We start from the raw sequence: 12,144 nt of genomic DNA on the forward strand, positions 1-12,144 counted from the left end.
CTCCCAAATTGCTGGAATTACAGGCATGAGCCACCACGCCCAGCCAATACAGATCTTTTTAAATGCCCTTCTACACATTCACATGCTCCAAACACCAAGCCCTTTTCTTCCTCTCCTGTTAGATAAAATTTTAAGAAGAAAATTTGTCTCTAGGAATAAGTTCTCCCCCAGGCCTTATTTACAATGTCTGGCTAACTGTCAACCTGTGGGTCTGTCTGCCAACACTACAGGATGTCATATCCTTCCCTTCTCAAATGCCTACCTCTTCCCTTCCCTTCCTCCCCACCATCAGAAAACAGGCAGAGATATACACAGTCATCAGCTCCTCAAACTTGATTTTATTGTAATCATTGCCATTGGTGGTGAGGATTTGTCCAATTTGGTTTCTCCATGTTTGACTAGTCTTCCTCACCCTCCTGTGAAGATCCTTCAGATAAGTCTGGGTCTTCATCCTCCTGTGAAGATATTTCAGATGAGAATAGGTCTTCGTCCTCTTGTGAAGATATTTCAAATGAGTCTAGGTCTTCATACTCCTGTGAAGATCCTTCAGATGAGTCTAGGTCTTCATCCTCCTGTGAAGATATTTCAGATGAGTATAGGTCTTCGTCCTCCTGTGAAGATAATTCAGATGAGTCTAGGTCTTCGTCCTCTTCCTCTTGGCCTGGATTGATGGAGTTCTCTTGAGACTGGTCATTCTCCAGTTGATTTGAATTTATTTTCTTACCCTTCCTGTAGTAATACACTATTACTGTTAGATATTCTACTGTTTTTGCCTTTTGAAAGCTCTGTTTGGGGGCTAAGACTCTGTTTGGTGCCTCCTGCATCTGGTGAGAAAACAGGGAGAGGCCAGAAAGACATTATTTTGGGTGAATAGGATAGAGACTGGATAGCAAGGGGGGCTTTATGAGGAGGAATGCAGGTTGAGGAAGGGGTTTGTGCCAGAGAAGAACAAGGTGGAATCAGGGTAGAGATCTATGGGGAAGAAGAAGAGGAGCATGGGTAGGGTCATCTGTTAGTCCAAACTGCACCATTTTGTAAGCTGTTTGCTATTTTGCAGACCGTGGTCAAAGTGAAACATTCCATGGGGGTTCAGGCCATGAGAAACATCCTGCCTAACCACCTGACCACAGGGTTCATAATGACTCAACTAAAGAAACATCCCTATCATATCTTGCTTAACAGAGTTCTAAGGAACACCACAATGATATTCCACCGGAAAAAGGGCCAAACCACCTGATCATAAGACATCTTATTAATATCCTGCCGGGCAGCAAGCCATACTGCCCAGCTCCCTCCCACCCATACCTGTAAGGACCCCATCCTGTAAACATTGATGGGCACTGGCATTAAGCTTGTCCTCCACTTCCACAGGTGTCTAAAATATTCCTGTGTTGCTGTTTGAGCTGCCCCCTCTCTGTGTGTCTTTCTTTCATCCTCGCCTTCCCTTCAAAACCTATCATTTTGGTGCCAAAACCTGGAATGGTGATTGGGTTCTAATGGGTGAGTTTTCTGTTGCAACCTGGAAAGCAGCAAGCAGCACAAACTAGACCAGGGTCTGCTTCCAGATCCTGAGTGTACTCCCTGTTCCCAATTCCATTCCCCTTATTCTCTAGTCTTCCCCAGCCCCGGGCTAACCTCCAGATATTGATCAAAAAATCCACCTTATTTTTCATTTCTTCCCCTTTCCAGGCAGCTGCAACAAGGATCACCGCCATTGCTGGACATCACATCCTACACTGGGCTTCAACTATTGGGTGAGTGTCCGTCTTCCTCCTTTCTGGATTCCTCGCTATTTCTGCCTGTTCTCCAAAATATTCCAGTGCTGGGTGACAGGTCTCCACAGTCACCAGGTGACTGCAGCCTACATTCTTAGGGTACACCCTCAGAACATTTGCCACTCTGGCTGCTCCGGCCTCTGGGGAGCATGAATAGTTGTGGGGCTGCCCCGACTCTCCGGGTCCCTTCTCCCAGGAGGAATCGAGTGCTCACTTTCCTCTGGGGTATTCACTTCTCTCTGGAGTGCTCGCTCCCCACTGGGGTATTCACTGCCTTCCAGGGTACTCACTTTCCTCAGGGGTATTCACTGCCTTCCAGAGTATACACTCCCCTCTTCCATAAAACACAACATTCAACTTCCAAATTCAACATAATCTAAAAAACTTTCTCCAACACAATGGTAAATGATCTGAAGTGCTTTGCTTATCTCTGTTCACAGCTCACTCTCCCTCTCTGCCAATCTTGTTCACCTTTTCAAATCTTCCTCCTCAAGGAGAAACCCCCCAAAAGGCCTCCTCCTACAGACAAGGCTTCCTCCTCTGAATTTCAACCTGGCCAACACACCCATTCTTCAGCCTCCTGCCCACCACCATTCCCTCCACCTTCTCCTTCGGATCTGGCTCCTCCACCCCCTTACTGTAGCCCTCCATCCCCCTTCCTTCTCCACCTCAAACCAGGTCTCATGCCCAACCCTCTTTTGCCGAAAACCAGGCACGTGTCCAAAGGTCTTCCAAAGTCCTTCCCTTGCAGGAGGTCGCGAGGGCTGAAGGCATAATCTGAATTCAAGTTCCCTTCTCTCTAGCTGACTTCTCCCATAGTGAAAAGAGACTTGACACCTATTCAATGGATCCTACCTCCTTCCACAAGGAATTTCTGTACTTCTCTAAATCTTATGGCCTTACCTGCCATGACATATATGTCATCCTCTCCTCTACCCTCACCTTGGAGGACAGGGAACACATCTTTATTGGCACCCAGGCCCATGAGAACACCCTCCACCAACAAGATGCTTCTCATAACCCAATAGGAACCGTAGCTGTCCCCAGAACTGACCCCACTTGGAATTTTCAGGCGACTTCCATAGACAGACAGAAACCGGGCCATACGATATCATGCCTTCTAGCTGGCATAAATAAAGCTGCCCCTGCTCCTTTCATCTCCCGCCTTTCAAAGGTCACAACTAAATAGACCACCTTAAGCCCTAATACCAATAAGGGCAAAATCGACCTCCATTTACACTTTATCTCCCGGTCAGCCCCAGACATTTGAAAGAAACTTTAAAAACTGGAGGATGGCCCTCAAACCTCCCAAAGAGACTTAATCAAAGTGGCCTTTAAGGTCTTTAAGAATAGAGAGGAAGAACTAAAAACCCCAAACCTAAAAAAGGACCAGGCTAAATACCACATGCTGATAGCTGCCACTCAACAGGGTTCCCAAGGCATACAGAATTCTTCAACTTGGCAACGGTCAACTCCAGGAGCCTGTTGTAAGTTCGTCCAACATGAACACTGGGAAAAAGCCTGCCCAATCCCAGGACACTCTGGAAACCTTGCCCCATCTGTGGTATCAAGCAACACTGGAAGTCAAACTGTGCTCAGTAAAACTCTTCATCCTGCTTCACCACTTGTACCTGAAGTCTGATGGGGCCTGGAGTCCACCGCCCCCACCGCCATCACCACCACAGAACCCAGGGTAATGCTTTCAGTCTCTGGTAAGCCCATGTCTTTCCTATTGGATACTCAATAGGACAACTCGTTACTCAGTTTTACCAGAATATTCTGGACCCTTTTTCAGTTCTTCGATCTCTATTGTGAGAATCAATGGAATCGCCTCTAGGCACAAACAGACTGGTCCTTTAATTAATTTATTTATTTATTTATTTATTTATTTTGAGACAGAGTTTCGCTCTGTCGCCCAGGCTGGAGTGCAGTGGCACGATCTCCGCTCACTGCTAGCTCTGCCTCCCAGGTTCATGCCATTCTCCTGCCTCAGCCTCCCAAGTAGCTGGGACTACAGGCACCCGCCACCACGCCTGGTTAATTTTTTTGTGTGTATTTTTAGTAGAGATGGGGTTTCACCGTGTTAGCCAGAATGGACTCGATCTCCTGACGTCATGATCTGCCCACCTCGGCCTCCCAAAGTGCTGGGATTACAGGCGTGCGCCACCGTGCCCGGCCTCCAGACTGGTCCTTTATTATACAACCTATTCAACACCCCTCTTCACCCACTGTTTCCTGGTTATCCCTCAATCCCCTACACCTATCTTGGGGTGGGACATATTAAGTCAATCCCAGGTCTCCATGCAATATGGCTCCTACAATTCTACCCCTTTTATTTTACTCTGACACCCAAATGCTTCCCTCTTCCCCCACTCATCCTCATTATCCACCCTGTTACCTTCTGTTAATTCTGAAGTTTGGAATGTTTCTAAACCCACGATAGCCACACATCACATCCCATTTAAAATAACTTCAAAACCCCTCCAGTTTCCTTCATCAGTCCTAACATATCCTTAATCCAGCCTTGCTTAGGGACCTAAAACCTATTATCTGTAAATTTTACAAGCTCAAATTCTCAAGCCTGTCAACTCTCCCAACAACACCCCTATTCTGGCTTTCCAAAAGACAGACAGGACTTACCCCTTTGTCCAGGATCTCTAAGTTCTTAACCAGGCAGTGGTACCAATCCATCTAGTGGTCCTCAACCAATATACTCTACCATATTCCCCCATCTACCACACAATCCTCTGTATTGGAACTAAAAGACGACTGTTTCACTATTCCCTTAAATCCGGCTTACTAAAATCTTTTTGCTTTAACTTGGTCAAATCCTAATACTCACATGTCCCGTACTCTTACAGGACTTACACATGGACTTACACATAGATTGTACTCTTAGAAGGGTTCCGGGATAGGCCCCACCTGTTCAGACGGGCCCTCATCAAGGACCTAGCTGAACTTCCCCTTGCTCCTAGTACCCTCCTCCAATATGTCAAGGACCTCCTTCTCTGTAGCCCGTTCCTGAACCTGTCCATTCAACACACCACTCAGGTTTTAAACTTCCTTCATAATCGAGTATATTGGGCCTAACCCACAAAATCTCAGGTAGCCCAAACCAAAGTTACTTACCTTGGATTTGTCCTAACCCCTAATTCTTGAGCCATCCCAACACAATGAAAGGAGCTAATTTGTGACAGGCCCCTTCCCCACAGAAAAAAAGGACCTCCCCTCCTTCTTGGGCCTTGTGGGATACTTCTGGCTGTGAACTCCCAACTTTGACTTGCTGGCCAAGCCACTATACGTGGCCTCACATGGGCCCATCCTAAAACCCCTAAACCCAGCTTGCCCCAACAAATCCCACTTAAAAACTAAAAAATGCCCTTTTCATTGCCCTGACACTGGGACTGCCCAATCCCAAGCCCTGTACTTTGTATGTATATTCCGACCAAGGCCTTGCTCTTGGACTACTCTGCCAAACATACGGATACGCCCCACGAGCCACTGCACATCTCTCAAAACAACTGGACTCTGTCATCCAAGGCTGGTCACTCTGACTAAAAATCTCAGGTGTGGCCACATCGCTGGCCTTAGAGGCACGGAAACTCCCTCTCTACCAACACATTACTATTGTATCTTCCTATTACCTACAGGACCTCATAAACCATCAATTTCTTCTATCCCTCCTACCATCCCACTTTCAGCAGGTACATGCCTTATTCATAGGTAACCCTCTAATCACCTTCCAGAGATATAAAACTCTCAACTCAGCCACCCTCCTTCCTGTAAACACTTCTGACTCTAAGCTCTCTCTCTCCTGTCTGGACCCCTTAGACTCCCTCTCCTCCCCCTTCCAGCACATTTCAGATGCCCATTTGCAGGGAACACATACCTGGTTAATTAATGGAAGCTCTTTTAGGCAGCCATGTCCAGCAGCTGGCTATGCCATCATTGCTGAAAATAAACTCCTAGAATCCAGTGCTCTCCCACCCCATGCTACCTCTCAACAGGCAAAGCTAGTTGCCCTAACCAGGACCCTCACTCTAGCAAAGGCAAAGAGGGTCAACATTTACACCAATTCCAAATATGCATACCATGTCCTACACTCTCATGCCTTAATCTGGCAGGAACAGGGTTTCCTAACTGCAAAAGGAACCCCCATAAGAAATGGCAAACTTATACATAAGCTGCTGGGGTGGATAAACTACCTCTGATGGCCACCATTATCCATTGCAAGGGACACCGGAAGGCTACAGATGCCAAAACCGAGAATTTGGCAGCCTGGCAAGCAGCCCTTACAACCCCATCGCTATTGCTCATTTTTCTCAGCATACACCCCGTATATACCCAGGAGGAACAAATCCCAATTGCCAGGGCTGGTGTCATTCAGGAAAAAATGGTTCTACCTCAATGATAAAGTGTCTTGCCCAAGTTTTAAAAACTATCTGTACTTTTATATGTGCACAACCATTTCCATGCCGGTTACTGCCCCTACTCCAGCTTTTAAAAACTTATATACATTCTTCCACCATAGCTGCCCATCTCAAAGATATTACTAAGGCATGCTCCCTTTGCACTCAGACTTCCCCTCAGGAAGCTATCAAACCACCTCCTTTTCAACCACAAGGCCTGAGGACACTTACCAGGGCAGGACTAGCAAATCAACATCACTCACATGCCCCCCATAAAATGATTCCTCTACATTCTGACAATGGTAGATACATTCTCTGGATGGATAAAAGCTTTTCCTACCACCACCGAAAAGACGCACACCATCACTTCTATTCTCTTCACCCATATTATCCACCGGTTTAAACTCCCCTCTTACATCCAGTCAGACAATGGGCCAATTTGTTTCACAGTTTAACCAACAGCTGATAAAGGCTCTAAACATTAAATGGGCTTTGCATATTCCTTACCACTCCCAATCTTCAGGAAAAATTGTATAAAAAACAACAACTAACCAAACTCTCCCTAAAGGTTAAAATGGCCTGGACTTCACTTCTCCCACTGTTCCTCATGCGTTTATGAGTCATTTCCCAAAAGCCCCTCAGTGTACGCCCATTTAAGCTCATGTACAAATGCCCCTTTATCCTCCAGGATCTCCCTGTATTCTCTCCCCCTTCTATATGGAATACTTGGCCGGCGTTACACCTCACCCGACACCTAATGAGACAGTATGCAAATGCTTACTGACCCAGCCTAAACGTCCATCCTGAAAACACTCCTCCCTGTCCCTACAGCCAGGGGACTGGGTCTGAATCACAGACTCCTCCTCCTCCCCTCTCCAACCTATGTGGATGAGTCCTCACCAGGTTATCCTAACTACTCTGACTGGGGCAAAGCTAACATCCTTTCCACACTGAATGCACCATTCCAAACTAAAAAGAGCACCAGATCCACATGTTGAGATTTGTTCACCCCCAAATTATTCTCCTTCCCTCACAGGACCAACCTCACTGTACTTAACAAGAATTCCAGAAGTTGCCAGTACAAATGCCCTAGTCCATAACACTCTCCGTCGCCAATTTCCAATATTTTACCTCCTACTTTATTTCAGATCTTTCCTGGTTTCCCTTCCCCATGTCCCTGAATAGTCCTGCCAGTTTCTCACACTAATGCAGGAGGTAAGACTGCAGGGCACCTTCCAAAATTTCACTCCTACTCAAATCTCCTTTTTCTCCTTTGTCCTCTTTGTCTGTGGGATATTCTAAGTGCCCACCCTGAATGTCTAACAATTGAGCCCCCTTCATCAGCCTCACACATTGCCCGTTAAATCAGTCACACTCCCCTTTTACTTCCAACTGTTAAACTTGTTTGTCCACACAAATCCATTAGTTCACAGCCCTTCCTGTCAACCTGGCCACATAAACCTGGTCCAAAATAAACCTGCATCTCACCCAATTGACCAATTCATTCCCCAACCTGTTTATAATCTTGCTCGGCTAAACACCTTTTCCCCCCAATCCATCAAATCCACCCACACTGTCACACACAGGGCTGTCACCCTCCTTCGCCTCATAGCCTCTTAGCTAAACATGATACAAGTCGGATTCCATAAAACACCTCCTACCAACCCCTCCCACACCTCTTACCAACCCCTCCCCTCTCCGCCGGAGGCGCTCTCCATGTATCCAAATCAAAGGTGCTCCCTGGAAAAAATCCACAAACAATTCCCTCAACTGCAACCTGTATCTTTCTGCCCTGTCAGGACCACAGTGGCTAATAGTTACAAAAACCCATTTCCCCCTCTCTCTCCAAAACCACACAGCCTTCACCTCCTCCCCCACCACCATTTCCTATCCGGCCCTCAGAGGGGCTACCCTTGCTGGCAGCTATTCAACTTGGAAAAATATAAAAGTTAAAACAAAGGGTTTGTGCAGAATTCAACCCCCACCTTCTCATGGCTTGCCACCATAACCTACAACTTTTGTCTGTCCACCCCCAGTGTCTTCTTCCTTTATGGCACAAACTCTTATCTCTGCCTACTGGCCAATTGGTCAGGAACATGCACCCTGGTGTTTCAGTCTAGACATTGACATTTTGCCTAACAAGCAGACCATCCAGGTTCCTTTAGTAGCTTCTGTCTCATCTTCCTCCACACACACTAAGCAGGCTCTACATCTCATTCTAGTGTTAGCAGAACTGAACATCTCTGCTGCACTCAGCACTGGGATAGCAGGTGGCCCCTTTCTTAGGGCCCTTAATCTTCCTCCTCCTGATACTACAATTGGCCCAGGTATACTCACCTTCATATCCTGCTTTATCTCCCGAAGGCCAAACTCCCTCGTCCACGCAGCCACCCTGCAACACATGGATACCATCCTTCTCCTCTGCCAAGTCCAGTACCAGTGCCTCCAGGAATACCACTCTGAAGTCCAACACCCACTGCTTCAAAACCCAAACCCTGATTACAGCTCCCCTATTCAGCAGGAGGCAGCCAGATACTCAACAACGCCCCTCTTCCTTTTATACTAAAGTAGAAGGCAAGAATGTGAGTCCAAACCACCATTTAGTAAGCCCCCTGCTATTTTGCAGACCTTGGTCAAAGTGAAACATTCCATGGGGGTTCGGGCTGGGAGAAAAATCTTGCCTAATCATTGTAACACAAGGCGGACAAAGGCCCAACTAAAGAAATTTTCCTATCATATCTTGCTGGGCAAAGTTCCAAGACACACCACAATGACATCCCACTGGAAAAAGGACCAAACAGCCTGATCATAAAACCATCTTATCAATATCCTGCCAGGCAGGAAGCCATACTGCCCAGGCCCCTCCCACCTATACCTACAAGCACCCCAGCCTGTAAGCAACGGTGGGCTCTGGCATTAAGCGGGTCCCCCACTTCCACAGGTGTCTGCAGTATTCCTGTGTTGCTGTTTGAGCCACCCCCTCTCAGTGTGTCTTTCTTTCACCCTCACCTTCCCTTCAAAACCTAACAATCTTACCTCATCATTTTTTTTGTTGTTGGATTCACAGGGGCTCTTTCTCTTCTCCCCATTGGTGCTTGAAGTTGGCTGTTCCATGATTGTGGTTGGTTGTAGAATGTCTATAGTAGGCTCTTGTAGAGTCCAGACTTCCACAGCTATATTGAAGCTTCCCAGGGGAATGTCCCAGAGCTCTTGCCCTCCCTATATATACCCTCCTGGTGACAAGGCAAAGCCACGCCCTTGAGCTTTGTTTGATCATACAGGCAGCGTCCCAGCCAATGGCAGTCCTGGGGTGGCTTTGGCATCACAAAGCACCACTGCTGCCCACTCCCTGGGCTTGCGGGGGAGGGGAAAGGGGTGTAGAGGAAACCAAATGCTGTTGTTGTTTCAGCATCCCCTGAAGACGATGCATCCCAAATGGATCTGCCGCCGCTCCTCATTTCTCCATGTTTAATGTTCATGGTTCACATGGAAGCGAGAGGATGGTTCCTTCAAGCCCTTCCCCACAGCCATTCCTAGTAAGTGATTCATTCTTTTGTCTTCCAGCACCCACCATGCCCTAGTATTTTACATGTCTCACCTCAAATCCCTCCAAGCTAGTGTGGCTACATTTAGTTATTAGTTATTAATTACTAGTTACATATAATAAATAATAATTAATTATCCCATTTCCCTCCTACAGTTCCTTCAAATGCACCTTGAAGACGATTTACTTTTAGGCTACTGCCAGGCAAATTTCAACCCATGTTCTTTTGCGCAATGTCCATGTAGAATCTGAAACAATGGCCTTCAGTCTCTCAGAACTTTAGTGAATAAACATTCTTTCCCGTGTATTCTAGTCTTGTTTCAAATGGGGGGTGTATGTTCATAGTAAATGTAGTCTCCCAACATGAATTCTGCCAGTATGTGGGTGGGGGAAGGAATGGATATTCAAGTGCTGGAAGTTGTTACATGCAGGATACTACAATCTAAGACCAACATGTGCACCAGTGTGGGCGTAGTTAAGCTTTGTACTGGAGATTGTGTCCAGTGCAAAAAAAAAAAAAAAATGCATTCCGATTGGAAGGGAGAAGTAAAAGTATCTTTTGTCAAAGACTACCTGAGAGTGTATGTAGAAAAGTCAATCTAAAAAAATGGTTCTACAGTAATTGAGGTTAGCAAAATTACAAAGTAAGAGATCAACACACAAATCGATTGTATGTTTATATATTAGCAGTTATATATGAGAAGTTTCTATATTAGAAGAGGCAATGCTTTAACCAATGGTAGTCCTAGAATGAACTGGAAGTTAATTTCAACAACTGAAAGTTGAAACTAAGAACAGTGCAATTTAAAATATCACTAAAAATATTAAAGGCTTAGGGATAAATCTAAACAAAGATGTAAATGACTTGTACACTTAAAACTACAAAAAATTACATTGATAAATTAATGACATATGAAAAAAATTTGGATGTATACTTTGATTTTCAGTTGGAAGATTCAATATTGTAAAATGGCAGTTATTTCCAATTTCATCTGTGGATTCAACTCAATTCTAATCAAAATTCAAAAAAGACTTTTTAATATAAATTGACAAGATAATTACAATATTCATATGGAAATATAAAGTGCCTAGAATAGTCAAAAGGAAAGTGTTGAATCTTAAAAAGCTCTGGATTGTATCAATGTTAATGTTCCAGTTTTGATAGTGTAATGTGGTAGTGTATTGAAGATTTTACTATTTGGGGAGTCTGGTTGAAGGGTACAAAAGGCCTCCATGTACATATCTTTGAAACTTCTTGTGAATTTATAATTGTTTCAAAATAAAAATCTAAAAATATTTTAAAAGACAGTAAGAAAGAGGATCAAAAATAGAGAAGGCATGGCCCAAGATTTCTCCCACAGGTTGACTGACACTTGTCTCATCCTCTGTAAGAAGTCACAAAACTTGATAAGGAAAAAAACAAATTAAAAATAAGACAAAAGAGAAGTAGACCCTGGAATTTTGTTCCTCTGTTCATCAAGCTCACATAACTTTATTTTATACACCAGAAAAACAAGAAAGGCCTAGAAAAATATCCTGCTGACCTCCAGACACGAGGTATTTATTGCATTCTCATGACTGTCATCTAAACATTAACAAATCAAAAGAAGATTCTTATTAAGGTATACATTTTTAGTGAACCCCAGATGTTGTCTAGAGTTCAATAATTCCATTTATTAAATGCTCACAAGCTAACTTCTAATAACTTTTTGTACTCTTGACTGCAATTAACAGTGAGAATAACACCCTGTCATATCATGTTATGGAAAACAAAACAAACAGAAAACCAAAAGGCATATGCTGTATCAAATAGAGCAGGTCAGAAACTGATTACAATTGTTGAAAATAACAGCTTTCAATTATCTTATTACCTTTTAAAATTGTTTTCTAAATTTGTTTACCAAAAATGTTTTGATGGGTATATCACCATCCAAGGAAAATTAATCCAAATGTTAGGAAAACATCTAGTGCCTATTTCTATTGAAAGATTACAACTTACTTTATAAAATAACTCCTATTGAAAACTTTAGTAATTATATTTTCAATCCAAATGAATAATAAACAATTAAAGGGAGTGGCTGGCAAGATGGCCAAACAGGAACAGCTCTGGTCTGCAGCTCCCAGCAAGATCAATGAAGGAGGCGGGTGATTTCTGCATTTCCAAGTGAGGTACCTGGCTCATCTCATTGGTTTTACTGGTTAGACAGTGGGTGCAGCCCAAAGAGGGCAAGCCAAAGCAGGGTGGGGCGTTGCGTGAGCTGGGAAGTACAAGGGGTCAGGGAACTCCCACCCCTAGCTAAGGAAAGCTGTGAGGGACTATGCTGTGAGGAACAGTGCACTCTGGCCCAGATACTATGCTTTTCACAACCTGCAGACCAAGAGATTCCCTTGGGTCCCTATGCCACCAGGGCATTGG

At 44.7% G+C, this 12,144-nt stretch overlaps 1 protein-coding gene across 1 annotated transcript; it reads right to left on the reverse strand.

Moving 5' to 3' along the window:
* Positions 1-398: 398 nt before the first annotated feature.
* Positions 399-9,697, reverse strand: LOC102125235 (sperm protein associated with the nucleus on the X chromosome N2). Its single transcript, XM_005594744.4, has 2 exons — positions 9,221-9,697; positions 399-824 (listed from the first exon to the last, which is right to left on the reverse strand). Exons 1-2 carry the CDS (start codon positions 9,296-9,298, stop codon positions 399-401), a joined length of 504 nt encoding a protein of 167 aa, XP_005594801.2. The 5' UTR covers positions 9,299-9,697.
* Positions 9,698-12,144: the final 2,447 nt, after the last annotated feature.

Source organism: Macaca fascicularis, chromosome X (genome assembly GCF_037993035.2).
Source record: "Macaca fascicularis isolate 582-1 chromosome X, T2T-MFA8v1.1".
Lineage (NCBI taxonomy): Eukaryota > Metazoa > Chordata > Mammalia > Primates > Cercopithecidae > Macaca > Macaca fascicularis.